Raw genomic sequence first — 25772 nt, 5'->3', positions numbered from 1 at the left:
GGTGGTGGGCCGGGGGTGTAAAAAATTCTTCAAAATAATTCCTTCGTTAATAATTGGTCACACAGAACTTTATTGTATTAACCCATAAGAACCCAGACCCATTTCTACTTAAATGAAAATTAAGGGGGTTATAACAGACTAAATAGACCACATAGAACCCATTTCAGAATTTTTTTCCAAAATACCACCCCCCACTGTCAGAGATCTGTAATGTGACATATATGTCACATTGGGAGTTAAAGGGACACTATGTAATAAATTAAGTCATTTATTAGCTCAAATCAACATATTCATTCATAAGTTAGTCCTCATTGGTGTAAAATGATCTCTGTCAAAAATCTCACTTATCCTCCTGAGTGAAGAATAACTTGTCTGTATCTACATAGAGCGGGCAAGCTCTATGGAGGCTGCCATGTCCTTCCGGTCTATAAAAAATGACGAAGTGCCGAGAGGGACATAAAGCACTTCGAATCGCGATTTCCCCACCAGGCCTACAAGCAGAAATGACGTCATTGTGACGTCATTTCCGCCAAATGGCTTATTACAGCCGCTAATGCTAAATAGATTTTATTCCTTGGCACATATGTCTTTGTGTTCATTAGCTTTCTTTTTGTAAGTGCATCATCTTCTTCTTTTTATTATTATTCCTATGCTCCCCCTGGATATCTTCTTTTTGGCGTTATGCTCACATTTGTAAACTGTTATTTTGTTGATTTACTAATAAAGTTTAAAAAAAAAATAAAATGCTAAATAGATTTTATCTCGTAAATGATCCCACTAATAATGCATTGATTGTTACCAAACTTCTGCCGTAGTACACATAGGCTCTTAACTCACAAAACGAGGCATTAGAAAGTTTGTAAGTTTACCGGGAGTTTATTTACCGCTGCTAATGCTCCTATTGCTAACGCAGGCTAATGCTAACGCTGCGTCGACGTCACTTCCGGTAACTCCCGGAATATGACTAATTGCATTGCTTGCACACCAAAGGAGATGTTATGTTATCTGACATGTTATCTGTCATCTGTATTCATAGTGTTGTTGTATGTGTGTTATGTAATCCTTTGTACTGTGTGTCTTGATTTCTTTTTGTTTGTATGGACCTTGAGTCTGAAGCTATAGCTTCTTGAATCTTGACACATTCCGCTTGCCGTAGTTCAAGAAGTTGCAGCGCACATTTGAAAACGTGAGGCGCTAGAGAGCAAATTCATTCAACTTTGCAAAATAAAATTGCACCACTAGATGGGGGAAGAAATTACATAGTGTCCCTTTAAGAACCTGGATAATTTCTCCATCAAGGAAAATTATGGGGGACGTAAGGATGTGTGACACCTGTGTCACGGTGGGTAACACAGGTGCGGCTTATCTGCAGATTTTCACATCTTCATTGTAAACAAATTAAAACATAGCTAATTACACTGGTCGGACTGTTCAGCTGTTTCAGACTGATACCTCCGGTTCAGGCTGGTCCTCATCCTCAACACGTCTCTCTTTCAATCGCGGAAAAAAATTTTCAATACTCATCTGGTTTGAAGCAGCAAACATTCAGTGTAAGAGTTTAAAAAAACTACTTTATTTGATTCACAGCTGATAGTGTTTTGACCTCGACAAACCCAACTACATTTTTTTTTTTTTTTTTTTTACGCAAACTTGCGACTAATTAACTTTATAAAGAAGGCGTAATCGCGTGTTTGCTATGGGTCGGGACGGGACGGGACAACATTGTATTAAAAATATAAAATATTTTTATAGGACTTTTTAATGTGTGATTTTATAAAGGTGCACGTGATGCCAACCTTTCGTGAATTTCGCCAGCAGTCTTCTTTCGGTTGAGCCAGAGCTATAGAGCTAATCTAAGCTAGCAAGCTTCCACGTTTCCAGGGAAGCACGGAGGGGAGGGGCTGTGTGTGTGAGTAGGCTATGCGAAAGAGACGCGAGGGACAGAGAGACGAAGGTAGAGCAGCAAGGAAATGCAGCTGAACGAATTAGAGTATTTTTTAAATGGCGTTTAAAAAAAAAAAAAAAAAATTTTTAACGAAACGCAATATGTGGCGGCCGATGTTTAATCTGTGGCGCACCGCCACGAATTAGTCTATGTGTGGGAAACACTGCTGGAGTAGTTTGCTCACCTGTCGACAGGTGCAGAAGCCTCATTGACAGTTACGGAAATCGTTTGATTGCAGTGACTGCCTCAAAAGGTTGTGCAACAAAATATTAAAGCAATACTATGTAACTTCTCAAGGCTTGGAGGTAATAATAATAATACATAGGTTTTATATAGCGCTTTTCCAAATGCTCAAAGACGCTTTACATAAGGAACAAACAGAAAGCATAGACAAAAAAACAAGACATTATAAACAAGAGAAAAACACTGTTACAGACTTTAGGCACATGGGGGGGGGGAAGAGAGGAACATGAGTACATTACTCAACATGAGTAATGTACGGTTAAAGGTCCCATGGCATGAAATTTTCACTTTTTAAGGTTGTTTAACATTAATATGAGTTCCTCTAGCCTGCCTGCGGTCCCCCAGTGGCTAAAAATGACGATAGACCTAAACCATGCACTGGAAATTATTCTCCGCCTTTGGAAATGTGACCATGCAGATGGCCTGATCGGGAAAGCCGCCGCTTATGACGTGTGCCCGCTTATGACGTGGAGGTTGTTTCCACCCAGAGCCAATAAACTGCCTTTCCCCGCCCACAGCTCTTTGGCCAGCTCATTGCGCTGTATATCGATGTAAAAAATCTGTTTAGAGCTCCTGCATCAGAACCTCTAAAGAGCCAGTGAACAGATTTTGTTTTTTTCAGGGAAAGTGACGACAGAACCGAAGAGATTTGTGTATGTGTGCGCCAAATATTTCACAGACGAATGTTTCCAGAACTTGGGCCAATACAGAGCCCAAGGGAGAGCCCAGACACCCTGCGGAGGAAACTCATTTCAGCCGCTTGTATTCGCGATCTCATTCTCTCAGTCACTACCCACAGCTCGTGACCATAGGTGAGGGTAGGAACATAGACTGACCGGTAAATCGAGAGCTTCGCCTTCTGGCTCAGCTGATTTTTCACTACGACGGGCCGATGCAGAGACCACTGCAGACACCGCACCGATCCGCCTGTCAATCTCCTGCTCCATTCGTCTCTCACTTGGGGAAGGATCTCATTCCCGAGTAAGTAATTTAACACTCTATTATTGTTTTTTTTTTTTTGTATGTACAGTATAGTTACATAGCTTGTTACCACAGGAAAGGGTTTGTATCGTTAGCAGCTAACGTTAGCTAACGGTTAGCTATGCAGCTAATAGCATCTGCAAGCTCTTATCTCTGCCAACTGGGCTGTTGGAGGTGTTTGCATGCCCATGAGATGGTTAGCTCACTCATTTTAGACCAAAACCCCCGACTTCAAGCTTCCTGAAGAAGAATGAATCCGCAAATTCAGTGCATTTCATCAGGATAATGATTCATTCATGGTTCCAGAGTCAAAACGGTCAGTCTGTCTGTGTCGTTAGCTCTGCAGCTAATAGCTCGGTCACTGTCGCTAATGTAACAGTAAATAGCATGAGGTATGCAAGTGGACACCTCATTTACTGTAACGCCAGTGTTGTGTACTTATTTGTTGTTTTGATAGCCGTCCTGCTGTTGGTTTTATGGCGTGCACTATATCTGCCTTTCCCCTGATTGAAATGACTCACGCTACGTGCATCTTTGCAAACCAGAGCAATCAGCTGAGAATGTCAAAATCCTCACTCCTGCTTTCCCCTTCACGCACGCCTTTTTTGCTGTGTCTTGTGTAGCACTTGCTTGATGTTTGACTGTGTTAGGAGAGTTGTTCAGTAACTAGTTCGTCATATTGTCAAAGTAAGCTCATATCAACAGGTTTCGCTAGTTTTACGGCATAGGGCTGCCGTGCCATCTACATGCCATAGCGATTCACAAAACATTTGCGCAAGGTACCAGGGGCGTAAGTAAGGCCACACCCCCACTAAACGGCTCATTCTGGGGATCCTAAGGAAAGCTCATTTTTGGGACTGGCTGTAATTCTGCACCAAGGGAGAATTTTGGGGAAAAAAACTCAGATACAGTATTACGGGACCACTAAAGCCTATAAAAATATATAAACGCCTCCATCTATTTTCATGCCATAGGATCTTTAAAGGAGAATTCCGGCATTTTTACAAACATATCCCATCTGTTGGAGACCAAGGAAAGGTTGCCAAAGGGAAAAACGCGAGAAATTTTCATGCCCGCTGTGCAAAGTTGTCCGATTGCGCTGATTTCCATGAAAGCGGGCTCTATCGGGCAAGCGTTTAACCTTTCCTGAGGCGCTTAACGTGTATCAAAATACTTTTTACCGAATTGGCCGTGGTGTCAGTAGTAATACAATTCAACCCAGGGGCTAACCATACCATTAGCTAGCACAGACATGATACATTTTGAGATTTCAAAAACAGCGCACTTACCTCTCTCAGCTTCCGTGTTCCACAGGCATGCGCACAAATTAATCGATCGCCGAAGTCATACACTATAGTATTCCAAAATTGTCTTTTTGTCCACCAAAAACGACCCTTGGGAACCAAACTACACATTGCCATGTTTGTTATTGTTTCCTATCGAACAGCTGACTCGTTTCAACACCCATTTTCGCCATGATGTCATGACGTGTCACATGACTGCTTGAAAGAGCGCACCTTCGCCCATTATTCAGCTGAGGGAGATAAGAACCCTCGGGATTTTATTGGAAGCAATTTCGAGATGGATAGTTCGTCAGATTCTGATGTTGGAATGGAAGAGTTTGACGAGTTTGATGGTCGGGGTTATCTTTTTGAACCAGAATACACTGATGAAGAGTTGTTGGCACAAGATGCAGCGAGGATGGCTCAAACCGATGATCCAGAAACGGGAGCTGCTGCTAGGTCACGCATTGGGGAGAAATGGTGGTGCAGATGTGGGCATTGTATTGCACTGACCACAGAGGAAGACAGTACTTTGGAATACTATAGTGCAGGGGTCTTCAACGTTTTACAGGCCAGGGACCCCCAAACTGATGGAGAGTTGGAGCAGGGACCCCCTACTATTTATATGGCATACAATTGTGTTTTATATTTAACGGGGCCTAGTGCCGTGTATAAACATAGGTCCTCTGTTATTGTACATTCAATACTAAGCTATTCAAATAATACACAGGTTAATATATTCATGTTTTTATTTTAAACATGTGCAAGGTACAGGGTGGCCGTGCCACTGCCTTTTATAAACAAACATCTTGCATACAACACTGAGCTATTCAAATAATCCACAGATTTTAACTTTAACCCCCTGGAGTCTAAGGCCTTTTCAGAGACTTTGAGGCAGTTGTCACCACCTTGACATTTTCAAGTATTTCAACTAAGGCTACGGCTACACGAAAACGTTTTTCACTGTAAATGATACTTTTTCTTATCGTTTCGCTGTCGCGGCCACACGGAGCCGGCGTTCCCACTACCCCAAAACGATAGTTTTTAAGAACGGGTTCCAGAGTGGGAAAGTTTGAAAACGAGGTCGTTTCGTTTCCATTGTTACAGCGAAAACGGATTTGTTTACGTCTGCACAGCCACATGGCTAACGCCAGTGACGTATACACATACGTCAGTGACCAGAACAAAAAGCTTCTATTCAAAATCCGGAAGAAGAAGACAACACAACAAGGACAGACAGCGATCATCATGGACCCCACAACATTGATAGCAGCACTGCTGCAGACACCGCTAACTACAGCGGCATTGTTAAAGGAACAACGTGAGCTTCCCGCTGTTAGAAGTAGGGGCGTACACACATGCGCATTGCTTCTTCTATTGTTCTGGTGTAACCGGTGGGGGTGGCTTACAGCGCACCTAGAGGTGTTTCGTATGTACTGCATCGTTTTCAGCAAGTGTCGCGTTGTCATGTGGACAGAGAAGCCCCCCTGTGAGGTCGAAATCGTTTTCGTACCCGTTTTCAAAAAAACCCTCGTTTCGTTTTCGTGTAGCCGTAGCCTAACTGTAAACATCTATGCAAAAGTGACACATATGGTTGTATTCTGAAAAGCCTAACAAAAAACAATATGAGAGTGAAGTGAATGTAATACAAACAAGTTTTATTTAAATTGAGTGGAAACACAACTGTACAAAAAAACAAGTTTTAGAGGTCTTCAAACAGTGCAAGAAAACACACTATAAATGTATCTAGCCAAAACTTTTGAAGGTTGAACCTTGTAAACAAAAGTGTTGGCTGCATAAAAGTAAAAAGTGCAGTCAGAAATGTTTTTTTGTTTTCACACAAACTGTAAAAAAGTAATTCTGACTCAACTCTCAGAGGCATTGTCTCTGAGAGTTGAATACAAATTAGATGGGTGTGTCACACCCCTGATTTCCCCCCACCCCACCCCCCTGTCACTCTCCATGTGATAATTGTGTGTCACTGGTAGGACATTGCTGTCTTCCCCCACATGCTGGCTGAATGGGGCGTGTTCTCACCTGTGAATAGCCACTCAATCACCTGGTACTTTACATGTGAATAGCGATAGGTGTGGCCGAGGAAGCTTCTGCAGTCTGAGACTACAGAAAATCCAAAGATTTCTGTTCACTCTCTTTAAAGAGGGCCACCTATATAATTTATTTTAATATATATATATTTGAAAACTAGAAGTTTCAAAGTTTTTAATGGTGTCACTTATATGTTTCAATGACAAAAACTCACAGAGTTACAGATGTGTTTTTGGAGATGTGTAAAAAAATCCCGCCGGCGGGATTTAGACTCCAGAGTGTTTGCATGTAGATGGGACAATGAATCCTCAAACCATCTGTGGATGGCATATGTTTGCGCACAATTTGTGAGAAAAAACTGTTTGGGGAAAAAAAAAAAAAAGTTTTTTTTTTTTTAAATAGTCTAATCAACCAAAGATTTCGCGACCCCCCTGTAGTACCCCCGCGGACCCCCTGGGGGTCGCGGACCCCCTGTTGAAGACCTCTGCTATAGTGTATGACTTCGGTAGGTGTGCCAGAAAGCAAGTCGAAGTACTTCCGCTCAGCTCCCGGGCCGGTCCAGCAAAGTTACATAGCGCAGTTATTCCAACTCAGACCCCCGAAGGGCATAGGAGACAGGCCAATCGTAATATTAAAACTCATTCTAGACACACAATTTTTTTTCAAACTGTTATTTTAAGGTAGAAATGTTACATAGTATTGCTTTAAGTTATGGGTACCATCATTTTTGTCCAGGCCTGTTTCATTGGTTTGTTTTTTAAAATGATTCTGTTGAACCACAATTCAAAAGCAATGTCTGATTTTCATTGGTTATTTTTTTATTTATTACTTTTGTCAGTTTCAAGTTAGTGACCATTGCGGGTTTTTCTTTCTTTTACTTTCATTAGGGGTACCAACAATTTTGTTCCCGTGTGTAGGTGCTCCGGATGCCAGTGGAAAATATCACTGTGTGGCTGTGACAGGAGATCCATCTAAATGCTCATTTATACTCCCCTCACATACGTAAATAGGTATGTTAGTTTCAAACATTGTCAAGCATCACTGGCCATATACTCCCATGCGTGCTTTATGTTGGCATGGCTGTTAGGCAATACATTCACCAGGGTGAAGACCAGGCTTAAAACTTTCCTTTTTGATAAAGCTTATAGTTAGGGATGGCTCAGGTGATCCTGAAACATCCCATAGTTAAGCTGCTATAGGCCCAGACTGCTGGGGGGCCTCATCTGTCACACCTTTCCTCACTTTACTCTCTTTTTCCCCCGTTTAATTTCTCAAATGATATTATGTGCATGTGACATTGTTGTGGTCATTAACTCGTGTTTCCGTCTCAAGGGTATCCTAGGTATAATATAACAGGTATCCTTTGAATGGTGTTACGGTGTTTCTTGTCCCCCCTCTCTTTCTGTCTTCTCAAACCCCAGCTGGTGGAGGCGGATGGCCACCCTTCCTGAGTCTGGTTCTGCCAGAGGTTTCTTCCTGTTAAAAGGGAGTCGTTTCTCTCCACAGTCGCCTGAAATATTATCAGAATGCAGTTATTGGTTCATGTTTACAAAACTTACAAAAGGTTGATTGCAAAAAATGTCCAACACAGCAAAATAAAAAGAAACGGCAAACAAAACAAGAACAGGAGAACAGGAGTGTCCAGAGAGAAATACATCCCAATACATACTATAAGACATGAACCCAGAACTGTTCTGTTGTTTTTAATGCAAATGTTATGCTTTGTCTGCCTTAAAACGTGAACACTTTCCTGTTAGATGGCAACCATCTTGAAGCATTTCCAGAGGGTGACTTCCAGTGAAGAGAAATGTCCTAAGCAGCTTGTTGCTTTGGCAAAAAGGTGGACCAGTCACATGGAGGATCTGATAACTAATCACATGCCATACCCATGCATTGTCATAACTGTCCCTGGGGAAGCTGCTCTTTATGGGAACGTTCAGCAGGTCAGTCATGTGGGAATCATATTGTTACCACGGTGCACTTTGTTCTACTAATACTCAAATGTCAGAGTATATAATTATATAATCAGTGGCAGCATGTTATCTGGAAACCTGTGTTGGGGTCTTCCATAAAGGAAAATAAGTGGGAGGTGTTTTTATTCAGTGGGATGACAGTCCGGTCTAAAGAAAAAAGTCTAAAGATGTCAGAATGTGGCTTTCATCAGGGTCATAATCTAAAGAACTGTGTGTTAACATAACAGTTGTTATCAGGCAGGAGAATAAACATGGCCTGTGGTGCATATTTCATAGAATATTGATAATAATAAGATTGTCATAGGCTGTATTACTGATTTTCTGATACGTTCGAGAATGAACAAATAAAATGTGCATTTATCATAACTTATACCAGATTTTTCAGATCTTCTTTTTTCTCCGGGCAGGCCACCCTCATGACTCCTGAGAGCAATAAGATCTCAGCACTGTTGGGTGTGTTGGATTTCAGCCCTGACATTGGGCAGAAGACTCTGATTGTAGCAAACTGTGTTGAGGAGGCTGAAGATGTTTTCAAGGTGAGTTTCAGTTCTACATCCCAGCACTTTGCTTCCTCTTCTTTTGTGCACATCCTCTGACTTTTTTCAAACAACAGCTGCTCTAGTAGTGACAAATATATTTTTTTGAAGTCATGTCAGAAGCATGTGCTGTCGAATTTTACTTTGAGCTTTCTGTGTCCAAACAAGCGGGAATAATTTGTCTAAGAAAGGACAATAATACTAAGTTAAATGTCAAGCACACGTTGCACTGCTACAACTGAATTAGAAACTGTATGAAGGACAAAATATGATTCAAAAGAGACCTCTTATGGAAAAATAACTTTTTTCTGTTCCTGAGAGCATATGAGAGTATTCAGGTAGTGTTGTTTTTTTTTGTGCCCCTTGTTTGAAAGTTCCTCATTTAAACATTTGGATTATTATTTCAAATTTCCATCACTGCTCAAGTTCACTCCGCCTCCTCTGCTAAAGCTGGATTTATAGTTGATGCGTTGCTCACGGCGCGGCCGTTTCAGGCCTGGCGCGTGCCATGAAAAGGCGGCGCAGCGCGTTGCCGTGCACCAGTCGATTTTTGTAACTTGGCTGCGCTGAGAACAACAAACCGGATGGGCCGATGTGAGACCAGGCTCAGTCAGGAGGCGCGTTTGTACAGGCACCTGTACGAAACTGCAGTGAAACAGCACAGGGAGCACGTAAACCAACACCCAACACCAGCACCCATATAAAGATAATAATAATGATAATTAAAACTGCGAGCAGTGATATCGGCCCTCGCAGCCAAGCGCAGCTCCGGCCTTGCGACCGCCTGACCGCCGGCACCGCCGCCCCGACGTGGTCATCAACGCTGTCACACGTGTCCTGCGCCCGTCCACCGGGCGGAGCGTGTGACGAATTTCCCAAATCGCCTTCAGTCCACGTCAGTACGACACCAGTGGCACGTGTTCAAAGTTGGAGCGATATCTCACCTTCCGGACAGGAGTTACCGTCACTTCCTGTTTTGTGGGGGCGGGGTTTAACAACGTCAGAAATGTACCACGCCAACGTGTCAAGCGCTGCTCCGTAATGATGCACAAAAAATATGGTGCAGATCGGATGATGTCTCAGGGAGATATAGCTGTTTAAATGATCTAGGGGGCGCAGTGGAGTCACACTCCAATATAATCCTATTGGGCTCTTTATAGGTTAGCAAATAACATTCTTATCTAGTTTGGTGCAAATCGGATGATGCGTTTGAGATTTAGAGCCGAACGTATGCAAACGGCGAGGGTTTGGAATTTGCCATTCTGCCACGCCCACACTGGTAGGTCCTGACAAGACGATTTTGAGCTACGGACTTCATCTTTGGTCGGTATGCAGTTAAGGGATGGGGGAACAAACGTTATCAGAAATCTTGAGTTTTTGAGCATGTTTAGGGGGCTTGGCCAAGCGGCGAACTTGGCGTACTCGCCAGTGTAAACGAAACGCTATAACTTTCACGTAAAAAGTTAAATCTGCACCAAACTTGGTATGAGTCATCCATGTTGGCTGGCCGACGGTCCTACGTGGTTTTATGCTGACGTCATCTAAGCCCCGCCCCTTCAGAACAGGAAGTCACTTTTTTTTACTTGGAAAGCTCCATCTCTGGCCCCCTTCACCTAATCAACATGATCTTGTGTCAGAATACAGATAACAAGTTGGTCTCACTTGCTTTAAAGCACCAACAGTTTTCAGTTGAAGGCGTGGCCATGGCGGCTTGGTGAAGTCAGACATCACGCCGTTACCATACATTTGGCTCTAAATTCTACAGTTTTGAGCCGAGATGCACCAAACTCACTGGGATCGATCCTAATCCGCCCCCCAACAGGTGTGCGGTCCAATATTTGATGGGCGTGGCCTAATGCCTCCACAGCGCCCCCTAGAAACTCTAAAAACATCAGCCCCAAGCCATGCTTTCACCGACAATCATGAAACTCAGCACACCTGTGGGTCTTGTCAGGACCTACCAGTGTGGGCGTGGCAGAATGGCAAATTCCAAACCCTCGCCGTTTGCATACGTTCAGCTCTAAATCTCACACGCATCATCCGATTTGCACCAAACTAGATAAGAATGTTATTTGCTAACCTATAAAGAGCCCAATAGGATTATATTGAAGTGTGACTCCAGTGCGCCCCCTAGATCATTTAAACAGCTATATCTCCCTGAGACATCATCCGATCTGCACCATATTTTTTGTGCATCATTACGGAGCAGCGCTTGACACGTTGGCGTGTTACATTTCTGACGTTGCTAAACCCCGCCCCCACAAAACAGGAAGTGACGGTAACTCCTGTCTAGAAGGTGAGATATCGCTCCAACTTCGAACACGTGCCACTGGTGTCGTACTGACTTGGACTGAATGCGATTTGGGAAATTCGTCGCACGCTCCGCCCGGTGGACAGGCGCGGGAGACGCGTGACGGCGTAGATGACCACGTCGGGGCGGCAGTGCCGGCGCTCAGGCGGTCGCAAGGCCGGAGCTGCGCTTGGCTGCGAGGGCCGATATCACTGCTCGCAGTTTTAATTATCATTATTATTATTATTATTATTATTATTAATGATAATAATAATAATTTTATAATATTAATATACTAGTAGTAGTAATGGGTAATGAAAATAGTAATAATGATGATAATAATAAATTATAATATGTATATAAACTTAAGTATAAAGTAAGATTAAAATTATTAAAGGATAATTTCACCTACTTCCATGATATCTGTGGTCCTGTATATAAATTTCATATTTTCTACAGTCAACAAGGACACAATAATAAATAAATAAACTGCTGGTACTGTCTACCAGCAGTACCATGGATCAGTGTGTTGGAATCAGTACAAACATATATTAAATGTGTTGTCTGAGGAAATTTTTTTTTTTTTTAAATGGAATTGGCCTCTATGGTGACGTATCTAATATTAAGACATCATTTATTCAATTTCAGATTAGTTATACTGATATATTACTGGTTTGCATGTGCAGTAACCTATGATTGAAACCTGCACATTAAAACACATTTGTAAGTGTTTAAAGTTGGGAATGTTTGTCATTTTAATTATTATTTACTTATTCTTACAATGATTAAATAAATCTTTAAGAAAAAGAAAAAAAAAAACAGCATTTCAGGTTTTTTTTAAAAAAATGTTTTGTTTTATCCCTTTTGTTCCTATATAGCAGTGGTTCCCAAACTTGTTGTGCCCAAGGCACACCAAAGGACAAGTAAAAATCTAAAGGCACACCTATTGTGCCAAATAGCCCTTATAACACGTGTTATCACTCATATCATGTAAAATATCTGTAAATGTGCATAATTATTTACTAATGCCAAATAAAATGTGACACAGACAACTATATTACTCATGAAATATTTATTAACAAAATATTTCTAAAATTAATTTGAAACTTTATCAAATTAGGCTTCATCAAAGCAGCAACAGTCATTTAAACCAGACAGGGCACAAAATTAAAAATGAGGCAAAGGAAACTCAGCAGAAATTCAGTACAGAGAACTGTCAATGCAAGGAAGCTGCACTGCCCATGGTCCTAAACTACAAATTATCAATGCAACATTTCAGCAATCAGTGAAACGTGCTATTGTAAATATTTTGCCTACTTGCATATTAGTGAGATACATGTGCCTGTGCGCAGATTTTTTTTAATCCTCGGTGGCACTGAGCAGAGGGCCACTCGCAGGTCCTGTTCAACAGAGAGCCTTGACCTCCTGTTGTTCTTCATGTGAACCAGAGCAGAGAATGCCAGGGTTCTTGCTAGGATGAAATTATAGCGTAGTGGTGTAGGCGATGCGGAGATTTTGGAAATTTAAGGTAAAAATTGGCCATTTTAGGGGTACCCAAAGGGAGAAATTGTACTTTAAAAACAATAAAGTCTTAATGGGAGATTTTCCCATCTTTGCTTTTGGTTAATTAATTCAGTTAATAGAGGTGAAGGTCTGAAGCCCCCGGCATCTACAGAGTGTCTGCCCTCTTCTTTGCCTTCACGTATCTGTCCCGTAGCTTCTTCCACACATTCTTACAGAACTCTCCCTCTTTCCCCAAAGTTCTGCCAATCTCTGTCCACCAGTTTTGGGAGTTTACGTGCTCCCTGTGCTGCAGTTTCGTACAGGTGCCTGTACAAACGCACCTCCTGACTGAGCCGGACTCACATCGGTCCATTCGATTCGTTGTTCTCGGCGCAGCCAAGTTATAAAAATCGACTGGTGCACGACAACGCGCTGCGCCGTCTTTTCAAGGCAAGCGCCAGGCCTGAAACGTCATTTTGACGCCACGGTCCGCCACCACCGTAACAGACGCAGCAACCATGCTAGCGCCTTCAGTCAATCGCGCCTCGTGGAGAGGACTGCTTTCTGTTCTTTTCTCGAGCGCCAAGTCAACTGCACGTTCAGCTTAAATGATAACCTGATCAGCTCATCACATATTGTATGTAAGAAGCTTTGAAAAAGCACAGCAACCTTGACCGTTTTTGCTTACTTCAAATAGGGACGGGTAAAATAGGCTACAGCTATTCTAACATGATTTCTGCCGAATCCCCTTACGTGTGCGCTTCTGCGTGTGTGAGTAACCATGGCTACGGAGCACTCTTACCAGAGATTCTAGGAGCCGCGGACGCGGAGTGCCTCTGCCTGGAGCTACAGTTTCGTCTGTGGTTGTACTGACAGGCAGCGCAACCTTTCTTGGCTGCCATCGCGAAAAATGTGTCAAGTTTGTCAGAAAGGTGAAAATGGCATTGATCTGGCGTTATTGTACAAATAAATACAGACAAAATGCCGCTACGCTGTATTGAAATTAAGCGTAGCGGTCCAAAAATAAGCGCAGCGGTCCAAAATTATAGCGTAGCGGGCCGCGACGCAAGTTTGCGCTAGCTAGAACCCTGAACGCCAACTCACAGGCAGGTAGTGGGGAAAGGAAGAAGTTGCTCGATCGCATGGTGGGAGATGCTTGGGTACTCCAATGCAGAAGCATTAGCTAACTAGGAGTTAAATTAGAATTAGCTAACTTCTCCCGACAGGATGCACTCGGGCTGAGGATTGTTGACATCCCCGGTCCAACTGAAGCCATAAGACGGGTAACTTTCATGATACTGTCAGCTGACAGTTTTTTTCCAATTTTCTTTCGGTGGTGGGTTGTCGGCAGTCTCTTTCTCTGTTTTCATGTTGTCCTTCAGCCTTTGATGTGTCGCGGTCTCATAATTCCCACCTGCGCAACTGCGTTAACAGCGAAATATGGGTTCTCTTAGGATTTTTTTTTTTTTAAATAATTGTTTTTAGGTATAGAGTTTGCCTCTGTATTATGAATGCATACAAAGTACTGATATAGTAAATTAAAAAATAATTATTTTTGTGTAGTTGTATATTGCAGTAATAACTGCACAATGGTCTTCTCTCTCCATCCGAAGAAAAATCCATGCGCTGACTTTTATTGCTAAAGCCCTAATGGGTAAACTACCTTTATACATTTTTAATTTGTTTTCTTTTCAAAATAGTGTTTACAGGACGAGGTCATCAGAAAAAATACTTTTACATATTCCACTTACAAGAACTGAACTTGGAAAACATCCTTTTCATCATATGCACCAAAAGCTTGGAATGAACTTCAAACTACTCTAAATCTTGAAGTTCTTCCATCCATAAATTATTTTAAAGACCTTCTAAAATTATCATTAACTGACCACTGCAATTGTTTTTAATTTCATTCCTTGCTGTCTGTTTTTTTTAGTGTCTGTGTATACTCAGTTTTTAATATGTTTACTTCTGTTTAGATGTGATGGTGGTTTTGTCTTGTCTCTTGTGTTTTATTGTAATGTAACTTTTTTTAAGCCGCCTTCTTGGCCAGGACTCCCTGGCAGAAGAGTTATTGTAACTCAATGGGACCATTTCCTGGTTAAAGAAAGGTTCAATAAAAAAATAAAAATAACGTATGGTTGTCACAAATCCCACGGCACACCTGGACTTGCATCACAGCATACCAGTGTGCCGCGGCACACAGTTTGGGAACCACTGCTATATAGTATTACACATTGTTGTACTGCAAAGGAATGTTCCAGTCGATCAGGAAAATGTGTAGATAAGTATAAATTGGTGGCTCAATTCAACAGAAGCAACACTGACAAAAGAGATTGAAAGACCACAGACAAGTTGGATATTTAGTTTAATAGAATTAACACATTGACTCCCAAGTCACGCAAAACTACGTTTTTACTGCCCATGCGTTGGCTCCCACATGGTAAAAATACGTTTTTACGTTTTTTTTATGGATTCTGAATCTATACATTCTAATGCACATTCTGTGTGATTTTTGTAATTATGTGATGAACAGAACAGACATAGATGGCAGTCAAAAACTGGTGTCATCATCTGGACATTTTGATCATTACGCCAATGGCTTTGCGTCAACTCAAGAACAATTTTGATAACGCTGCATTGATTGTTGTGCATTTCCGCATTTTGTCCAATCGCACGTGTCGGTTTCCAGAGGGTGGCGGTAAAGTAACATAAACAAACAACAAGAAGGAGAAGAAGACACGCGACAAGTCTAAGGAGGCGGTCTTATGAGCAGGTTAGCTTTGCAACATGCGACACGACGCAAATCCTCTGACCCGGATATGTAAGTATCTAAAGTGCCACAGGCTGAAAGAGCGCACGTTTCACAAAAGCCCCGATATCTCAGTTTGTTGTTGATTTTGGTGGATACCCGCCTTGGTTTAGCTAAGGATAGCTCGCTAATGGCGGCACCTAGAGACACGCAGTTTTGACCCACAAAGAGTTTAAAGTCTCGAGCCATAACATGTTTCAGTGGCCCTATCACATAATATGCTGTGACTGTTCAAAAAAATGGTTTAGAACGCTGGGAGTCTACGACATAATACTGTAAAAACCGCTGGTAGTCAATGTGTTAAGAGCGAAGCTGACGAAATCCAGAAAACTGAAACAAGGCTGCAAGTGCTGCGTTGCTGTTTTTTGTTTCCCAAGTCTAATTTACAGGAATTTATTGGGTTATTGAGAATTCCAACACCAGGATGCTCAGCTTGTGAGTATGAGCTTGTAAGATATATGATCTCATTCTATTTTAAAAGTGGAAAACAAGTGCCCATGTGGTTGCATTGCTTACTTTTCTGATATTGCTTCATGTGTACTTCTGGGAACTATCACAGGGCTTCATGATCTGCCATTGCTGAAAAAAAAAAAATGAAAAAAAAGGTCCAACACAGACATTAATAGAGACAGAGCTATGTTGAAACTACAATTTGAACTTGGGAAACAAATGCAAAGAACTAAACTGGACACAGATTACAAACTCATACACACAGAGGACTGAAGACTGAAAGAGAATACATACAAAGTAAAGCTCAGACAAAATACCAGAGTTCAAACAGGAACTAAACCAAAAGAGGCTGAACCATTAAGAAAAACAAAACTAGAGCATAGAAGAAAAAAAACTGCAGCAATGACAATCAGATAACTGATGTGAGAATAACATGGGGAACCAAGAGACTAAAAGACAAAGAATAAACTACAGTCCAAAACCCCATGAACGCTAACAATCCTACTGTCAGAACCTCAACAGCCACTGATTACTGACGCCATGTTTCCCTTTTGTGAAAGTTCTTGCCAAATGGATTTTCTCCCTGCTTTTTTTCTGCTCTGCATTTTAGTTTTTTTTTTTTTTTTACTTATTTTAAATGGTAATCACTTTATTTACCACACTTCTGTTTGAAGTAGGGTGACACATTTTAAAAAGGGAGGTTTACACCATTTCCACATCAAGCAAATTACATGAGGTAGTTTCCTGTAAAAAAAAAAAAAAAAAAATTCAAAAAGAAAATGTATACCACTTTTTCAGTTCTGGGCAGAAAATCAAAATATTATCCCCAAATAATTTAGATGTATTTATTTCATGGCTCATTTAACAGCCATATTGATTTCATAGGCACACTTAGGTATTGATCTATTTCTGTAATACTGACCTGAATAGCTTTGCTTACTTATCCTGTATTTTAGGCTGTCAGAAACAAATCGGCATTCTGTCTAATGACCCATGAGAGATTAACACACCAGTTTGACTTCGTCATCCACCAGTGGAGGAAAAACATTGGACCTGGCACTCATGTCATTTTGGGTAAATTGATTATAATTGTGGTAACTGTTGGCATAGTCATCAGTAAAGTCACATTCAGTGAATGAACTTTCTTTAAATAGCTGCTGTCACTTTTTGTTTGTTCTTTGTCTTTTCATCTGTAGTCACCACTAATGAGTGTCTGAGGAGTCATGGCATCAGAGATGCAACTTGTGTCGTCCACTACGGATTTCCCACCTCTCCCAAGCTCTTTGGAAGCAGACTCTTCTGCATGACTGAAAACTTCAGAAATCTTTCTGAACGAGTAAGCCCAAACGGACAACTTACAGTAGCGGTACAATTCTTGTCATCTTGTCTTGTTCACAATCACTAAGCTTTTTTTTTTTTTTTTCTTTCTTTTTTTTTTGTGGAAGTTTCTGTACATCTAATTATTCAAGTATCCAGTCAGGCATTGTGCTCCTTAAAACTCAAAAGATTTGCTAAGGAGTATGGGTAAGTAAGTCTTTCACATCGAGCACCAGAATTAGAAAAAATTTGGCCGATTGATTTTGATTCTGGCAAGTTGAGTGTAAATTATCCATTAATATAACGTCCACGTTGATAGCCAACAGACGCCCATGATGAAGTTTGCTTTTTTCTCTCGGAGACTGTTTTTTGTTGGCTTTAATAGGTTTTTGCATTTCCATGGATTTTCAACAATGTTTATTGTAGTTTAAATCCGTGAACACAAGTTGGTTGATGTTAATAGCCAGACTGAACAACTTTTTCAATACAAGAAGGATAACCGTTTTCTAACAGCTACTCAATCATGAAAATATCAGAAACACTATAAAAGCTATGAAAGGAGATATATCTGGGATGCATTAGCTATAGCTTGACAGCAACATGGTATATGAGGGTTACTTGGTTAGTGAAGTAAGTGATCTAAGCAGCCTTGGAAAACAGTTCCATATATGGACTGCAGAATTACTTTTTTTACATTTGATAAAAGGGGCAAATGATCCTTTTCTTTCTTTGCCCCAATTGGATTTCTTGACATTTGTCCCAGTTGTCTGAACATTTGATGTCAGATGTGTGCATTTAAAGAGTTTCCCTCAATTCGTTTTCAGTGATCTTCCAGTGTCGCATAATTGAGTAGAGGCATGGCTTATGTGTCCAGTCTGTTTTTCTCTGCATTTCATATTGTGACTTACCGAAGGATGTGGCTTCTTGTAAATCTAATAGCCATGCGACAGCATGTGTTAAAAGTCACTTGCAATAATTCAAATAAGTGACCAAAAGATGTCACAAAGTAAAACTCATCTCATCGAATGCCTCCTCAGTCACCTCCAGCTGAATAATCTGGGATGTGGTAGAACACGGGTTTGCTGCATGAATGTGCATCTGACAGAATTCTTGCCATCAATCATCAAATCTCTTTGGAGAGCTAAAGGAGTTCCTACACTGCATTAACATGGTTTCTAATGAAATATAAATCAAATGCAAATGATCAATACATTGACAAAGTATCCATGTTTCCAGCTAAAATATTGCCTTCATATATTTTTCTTTTGAGGATCAAGCAGAGAGCTGCTCCCTCACCACCAGGTCGGTGCTGCTGATCTCGGAGAGGAACGCCCGCCATGTTTTTGGAGTTTTGCGCTACCTTGGACGAGCTAATACAGTGCTGCCCCCTGAACTGCTGTTGTTTGCCCAGGGAGTGCATATGGCCCGCGAACACCAGAAGACAAATCGCCCTCTTTGCAGCTACCTGAAAAGCTTTGGATTCTGCAGGTCTGCTTTCCACCATGTTAAATAATAATAAATCTTTTGTCCATATATTGATATTTCTATATGATGTAATGATCTAGATGTTTGTTAATTCATGTCGTATTTAGTCTATAATCTAAATTTGAATGATTAATGCAGATAACAGCAAATCAACGTTTGCTTTTTTTTTACCAGGCTCCTGAACTGAAATAATTGGTAATCTTTCATTTAAAAAATTTTACAAAAGCAGCCCAGAATCAATACAGCCTTCAGTCATAAGTGTCCAAATGCTGTACGAACATACTTTACATTAACGCAAAAAATATCCCACGAATCATCATTCATAATCATCATAATCATAATTGCATCTTTGACACAATTTTGACATGTCCTTGTTAGTATTATAATTATGGGTAATAAATTGTGACCCCCTTGATTTTATGACATTAACCCCTTAACCTCCATTGACTTAAAATTGCTACAAGCAACTCCACTGAATAAAACTGGTTAAAAGTCCCATATAACGTATCAAATCTTGTTTCTACTCCCTACCACTAGATGGCATACATGTATTATTTGAATTATAAGCCCAAGGTAATAATAATTGAGGTATCGTCCCATAAAAAATTGTTGAAGTAAATTGATGTGGAAATAAACGAAATAACCGTGTTGGTGATGGCCATTAGTTCATGCAGTTTTATGGAAGTTGTCGGGGTCAAATTTTGAGAAAATGAATGAGGAATATTTAATGGGAGAAGATGCTTTGGTTAAAATCTTTGCCGATGATATTTCAGAGGGTGAGAATTTTTTGTTGGGGAGGGACAGTTCAGACTGCCAGAACAGAAAGCAACGTGACAGATCGGAGGACAGTACAGACGGTGATTTCAACCACCCGTACCCGACACAACCTACTTGCATGTCTTCTAAAGGATAGTGGTCTGATGCACGTCTTTGTTTCTAAAGCCAAAATACTTCCAGACAACAGAAGAGGCTCCCTTTTTTTGAATGGAGTCTGATGGTATTGGCTGAACACTGCTTGGCTCTGCCATGTTTACTTGTTTAATGGCCCAGCTGAGCTCACCTCCTGCTGCATGGGTCCAGGTGCAGTGAAATGATATCGATTGCGCCGGAAATGTATGGTTCACAATATTAAGTCGGGGTTTTTCCTGGCTTAAAATGAGGTGGTGGTGGTACCTGACCGTGGGCTCACAGGTGCACATGTACTGTGCCTTCAACTGGCTCAAGTAAGTGTTTTACTAGCAGTCTATTTTAGAAGTTGTAATTACATGAATTAAGTCGAGTATTATTTTAAAGCACATTAATTTATTTTTTATGTGCTTTGTTTAACAGCAGCTTAGCCACCATTTACTTGCACAAGGCACAGAACATGGCAGAACATTTGGGCCTCCTTGGTTTCGTCCTGTAGAACCTCCTGATGCAGTATTTACACTCAAATGCTAAAATTTTCTGTCGATCTGTCATCATCCGTGTTTGTTGCAGTGAAAACGTCCTCTTCTTCAACTCTGGATGTGGCGGTAAAAGATGCTTTGTTTGACATGTCGGCCGGTGCTAATTCTGACACAGCGCCACTACTGGTGGTTGCGTGAAACTGCAGTTACATATGAATGAAATGACAGATCCTGACAGGGATCTGGTGGTGGTAAGGAATTTGTCGGTGGCGGCCGCCACCAAATTCTCTATGCAGGAAAAACCCTGTAAATGTTCTACCGGTGAATCTAGCGGTATTATCGCGAATGATATGTTATGGCCATCTCTTCAGGAAACACTACCCAGGTTCGCCCTCTTAGGACATCACCTGTTTCGTCCCAGCTTCCTACTTATTTGTTTTCTAAATTGCCTTCCCCCCCCCCCCCCCCCATTTGTGACAGATCGGAGGACAGTACAGACGGTGATTTCAACCACCCCTACCTAACTTATTGCACTTACTCTAGCACTAGTTATGCTCTTAGCTGTTTGGTTTTGGAAGGAAATGCACTTCTTGTGACCTGAAGTTCTTTTGGCTAACGATGTTGAACACACTTATTGTAAGTTGCTTTGGATAAAAGCGTCTGCAAAATGACCGTAATGTGATGTAATGGCACACCCCTGCCGGGGGAATTGGACACTGATGAGCCTGTTGCTATTGAGGAGACAGATTTGACAAATGCCACTAGTTTTGTCCCTATTCCCAATTGATGATTTCTGTTACATTAAACTGACAGATACAAAGAAGTTTTATAAAGGAACATCAGTACACTATTGTTTTTATGTCGATAAAATGACAAAAATACCTGGAAATCATAAGTTATCTTCGTTCATAGTAATGTGCATGAATTTACTAAACCAGCTCTGTGTAATTGTGTTCAAAGTCCACTGTTCACAAGAAGTTGTGCAATCAAGATGCGCCACACAGTGATGTCATCAGTGATGTAATCACATGCAAATTAGGTGTTAATTTAGTACCTTTCTAAACTTTGGCTCTCACGCAACATTTCTAAAATTCCTGTCTTCAGCCACTTTTAAACTATAGCCTTTTGAAATTCTTTTGTCAAAATGTACGTTTTTCTTTTTTCTTTTCTTAAATGGTTAAAAATGATCAAGAATATGAGAAAAGGTATGCTCTTTGCGCCCTACAGCTGCTTATTGTTCCTAATACAGTAGGAGAGACGATGAGCCGCTGAGTGTTCAAGGTTTTAAGTGTCATTCAGATCAATTATAGATTTCTGATCAAGGGACTTAAAGCATGAAAGAAAAATGTATCCAGATGACAAAATTCCCTATTTTTTTCCCCTGCAGAGACAGTGGTGCGTGTCCTGATCGTCATAGGTTCAATTCCCAGCTGGATCAGTCTGTGCTCCCTGCATCTGGAATCATAGAAGTGAGAACATTTCTGTGTTTCTTTTTTTCTCTTATCATCAGATACTTCTGAACAGAGTATGCTTCTATACAAAAATGTTTATCTGCAAACAGTATTATCTCAACAAAAATGAATAAGTGGTCACACATTAATTAAAATAAGAATAATAAAAACACTGTAAACGTTAGCTTTTATGCTACACTGTTGATACAAAAAATACTCGATGCTCTTTCAAGTTTGGGATTTCCGTACACAACATCTATTGTAAACTTGACATAGTTTGTTGTATCTGCATGTCTTTTAGGTTGTCCCTGTCTACATTAAGACTGCCTCAGTCTTTTATGGTCGAATGGTCAGAAAGCAGGACAGAAGTTTTGACGAAATGACCTCTGAGATGGCTTCTTATTATGCTGACAAAAAACCAGGAGCCAAGGAGCTACTTGAAGGAGGTCTTTATGCTGTGCAGGAGGATGAGCTTTTCTACAGGTCTGGCAGGAAATCCATTTCCATCACAAAAGACCATACTAAATGCATAAAGAAGCTAACAGCATTCCTCTTGATAATCTGGCATCATATTATGTGCCGGAGATAATGAAATTCTGTGTAATGTTGCAAGTAAAAAAACACTTAAAATATGCAAACCACCAATCATTTTCTCTTTGTTTGTTTGCTTCAAACTTATCTGGGGTAGTTTCTGGACTATCAAGTTTTGTAAGCAGAAAAAACACAGGCGTATAACCACAAAGAAAAGTGAATGATATTGCTACTATGCATTAATACATGTTGAATAAAATGTGCTTATTGTCTGCTCAGTTTTCAAGGCTATGCCTGCTAGCATGCTTTAGCTGATAAAAACCGGTATACTGCCATAAGGATCAAGGTCAAACTAAAGGTTGAGAACTTAATTTCTTGAAATTTGACTTGATAGACATAAATATTTTAAAGATGCAGGTTGGACCACAGGGAGCACAAGTGCTCTGCAACAAATGTTAGGAGACAAACGCATGCACATTATGCCCTAATATGCAATGTACATTGTGGTTTCTGGCAGGGTGAAGATCCTGTCTTCGCCCAACAGCAGTGACAGTCTGTTTGTCAGCATCTTCGTTCAGTTCATCGATGTGGGAAAGGAAGAGGAAGTCAAATCTCATCAGATCCTTCAGCTGCCAGAACAGTTTCATTCACTGCCTGGCCAAGCTATGGAGATCATAGTCTGCCGGGTGAAGCCAGTTGATGTGGAGATTGACTGGCACCCCAAGGTTTCTTGTCCATCTCACTTTGCAATTGCATTCACAAAGTGAACACACACACACACACACACACACACACACACACATATATATATATATATATATATATATATATATATTTATATATATATATATATATATATATATATAAACGTGAGAGGACGCTGACGTGAATGTGGCCGCTTCTCATGCCCAGCTTTTCCACTCTTTACTATCCACTTCACACTTTCCGCGAGTCTAATCTGACACTTCTTGAGTACGATTTTAATTGCTCTGCGCGACCAGTGGTGATCAAGCACTACCAACGTTACCTGGATTAATTCAGTTGGCTACTACGGAACAAACTGGAATCTTACCGTTGGACTGGCTACCCTGGCACCACCGGCGGCAGATCCTAGTTTCTCTGACCAACATCGCTGTGGCTTTCTGGGCCTTCCATCGACAGTGCCGTCGCTGTATCCAGGTGGGACTGCCACTCGGTATCGCCCTGCAGTGCAACTAGTGGCTTAGCGCCTAGCCAAGCTAGCCAAGCTAGGTGCGCACCCGGCATGGCTCTCAGATACTCCGCAACAGAACTGATGAATCTCTGCTCCTCCACCCTGCCGAGCTGCCTAGATGTCTTAAAGTCTCTCCACATCCTGCGTCGTCCCAGATATGTCCACAGAGCCTCCCGACATAAGTTTGTGCATATGAATACAACTCCGACTGTCTCTACAGTCCGATGCCATACTTCCTTGTCGCGACGTCATCAAAACAAACGTCACGCAGAGCTTGGCAACCTGCGTCCCCTGGCTTGTGCTCTCATACCTGGTCCTTCTGATATGTCCACCATAAAGACGGCAAACTTTATGCTCCTTAATACTCGCTCATTAAACAACAAGGCAGAATTAATCCATGACATAATCACTGACAGAAATCTCCAATTCATGTGTCTGACCGAGACATGGCAAAATCAGCAGGATTTTTTCTCTCTCAATCTGGCCACTCCCCCAGGCTATGTATACATCCAAAAGCCTTGCTCCGCGGGCCGTGGTGGTGGGCTGGCTGTCATTTACAACTCAGACATTATGGTCAAAGAACTCCCCATAAACTCCAGCACCTTCGAATGCGTGCACTTTGTGATGACAGGGGCTGCACAGCTACAGGTTGTACTTGTGTACCGCCCTCCCAAAGCCAACAGTGGGTTTCTCTCTGAGTTCTCTGAGTTACTCACCACTGTCTGCCCCATGTCCCCATCCACCATCATTTTGGGTGATTTTAATATTCATGTAGACTCACATAGCTGCCCTTTTGCAACAGAGTTCTTATCCATCCTTGAGTGTTTAAACATCACACAGCATGTACATGGTCCCACACATGTTAAAGGCCACACTTTGGACTTAGTGTGCTCTACTGGCATAATTCCCCTCAATCTCCAGTGCCTGGACCTAGCTGTCTCAGATCACCATGCCATCCTCTTTTCTGTACCTGAGCCTCCACCCAGACTGCGTGTGAATCGAACAATCACGTTCAGAAATATCAAGCGCGTATCCACACCTGCACTGTCGAGCATGTTGGCACTACATCTTGCCTCCCACCCCTTCAGCCACACTGTGGATGCCCTAACCGAGCACTACAACACAGCTCTCTCTCGCAGTCTGGATGCTGTAGCCCCCCTGAAGACTCGGTCTGTCACTTTCAGCCAGCCTGCACCTTGGTTCACTCCTGAGCGCCGCCTCCTGAAGGCAGCTGGGCGTCGGCTTGAAAGACTGTACAAAAAATCTGGACTAGTTGTACATCAAGAGGCTTACAAAGACCATGTGGGGAACTACAAAGAGGCTCTCTCCAGGGCAAAAACTCTGTATTACTCCACTCTCATCAGTAAACATCAGAATCAACCAAAGCAGCTTTTCTCCACTATAAACCGCCTCCTCCGCCCTCCAGATCCACCCCAACCATCGGACGCCGCTGAACTCTGCGGCAAGTTCCAAACTTTCTTTCAGCAGAAAGTGGACGACATTCACCTGCAGCTCCGTCAGACAGGCGCTCCATGTCCACCTGCCTTTCACCTGGAGGACTGCAACTCAACCTCTTCTGCCCAGCCACATCAGTGCTCCCTCTCCTCATTTTCACCACTCAGTAACAACCAGGTCATGGACTTTGTGTCAAAAGCTAAAACCACCTCTAGCAAACTGGACCCCATGCCCACGGCACTGGTAAAGGCCTGCCTACCCACGCTTTGCCCTACCATGACTGACATCATTAATACCTCCCTTACATCTGGTGTGGTGCCCTCCAGTTTTAAAACGGCTGTGGTCATTCCCACCCTCAAAAAACCCAGCCTGGACCCTGATGACCCTGGAAATTACCGCCCTATCTCCAACCTACCCTTCCTCAGCAAGATTCTGGAAAGAGCAGTGGCTGCCCAACTACAAGACCACATGTCCCACCATGAACTCTATGAACCCCTCCAATCTGGCTTTCGACCTCACCACAGCACGGAGACGGCGCTCATTAAGATCATGAACGACCTCCTCATAGCTGCAGACAATGGCCTCATCAGCCTTCTCATCCTACTAGACCTGTCTGCAGCTTTTGACACAGTCTCCCACACCATCCTGCTGCACCGTCTCCATGATCATTTAGGCCTCTCTGACTCCGCCCTCTCCTGGTTTCACTCCTACCTCTCTACTAGGACGCAATACATCGCTATCAAGGACTCCAACTCGACCCCAGCTCCAGTCAACCACGGCGTGCCCCAAGGCTCAGTGCTTGGCCCCCTGCTGTTCACCATCTATATGCTCCCTCTCGGCCAGATCATCCGCCAACATGGGCTCAGTTTTCAT

At 42.0% G+C, this 25772-nt stretch overlaps 1 protein-coding gene across 1 annotated transcript in view; it reads left to right on the top strand.

Annotated features, from left to right (window-relative positions):
• tdrd12 (tudor domain containing 12) overlaps window positions 1-25772 on the top strand; it is a 68344-nt gene that overhangs the window by 27615 nt on the left and 14957 nt on the right. The window contains exons 19-26 of the mRNA XM_075470853.1: window positions 8256-8441; window positions 8879-9007; window positions 17016-17133; window positions 17256-17419; window positions 18647-18864; window positions 21637-21718; window positions 22002-22183; window positions 22749-22956. Of these exons, the coding sequence (XP_075326968.1) occupies window positions 8256-8441; window positions 8879-9007; window positions 17016-17133; window positions 17256-17419; window positions 18647-18864; window positions 21637-21718; window positions 22002-22183; window positions 22749-22956 (1287 nt within the window). The remainder of the gene's footprint in view (window positions 1-8255; window positions 8442-8878; window positions 9008-17015; window positions 17134-17255; window positions 17420-18646; window positions 18865-21636; window positions 21719-22001; window positions 22184-22748; window positions 22957-25772) is intronic.

The sequence above is a fragment of the Odontesthes bonariensis genome, chromosome 7 (assembly GCF_027942865.1).
Source record: "Odontesthes bonariensis isolate fOdoBon6 chromosome 7, fOdoBon6.hap1, whole genome shotgun sequence".
In the NCBI taxonomy this organism is placed as follows: Eukaryota; Metazoa; Chordata; class Actinopteri; order Atheriniformes; family Atherinopsidae; genus Odontesthes; species Odontesthes bonariensis.
The sequence above is the reverse complement of the archived record's forward strand: the minus strand, read 5'-3'. Positions and strand labels throughout refer to the sequence as shown.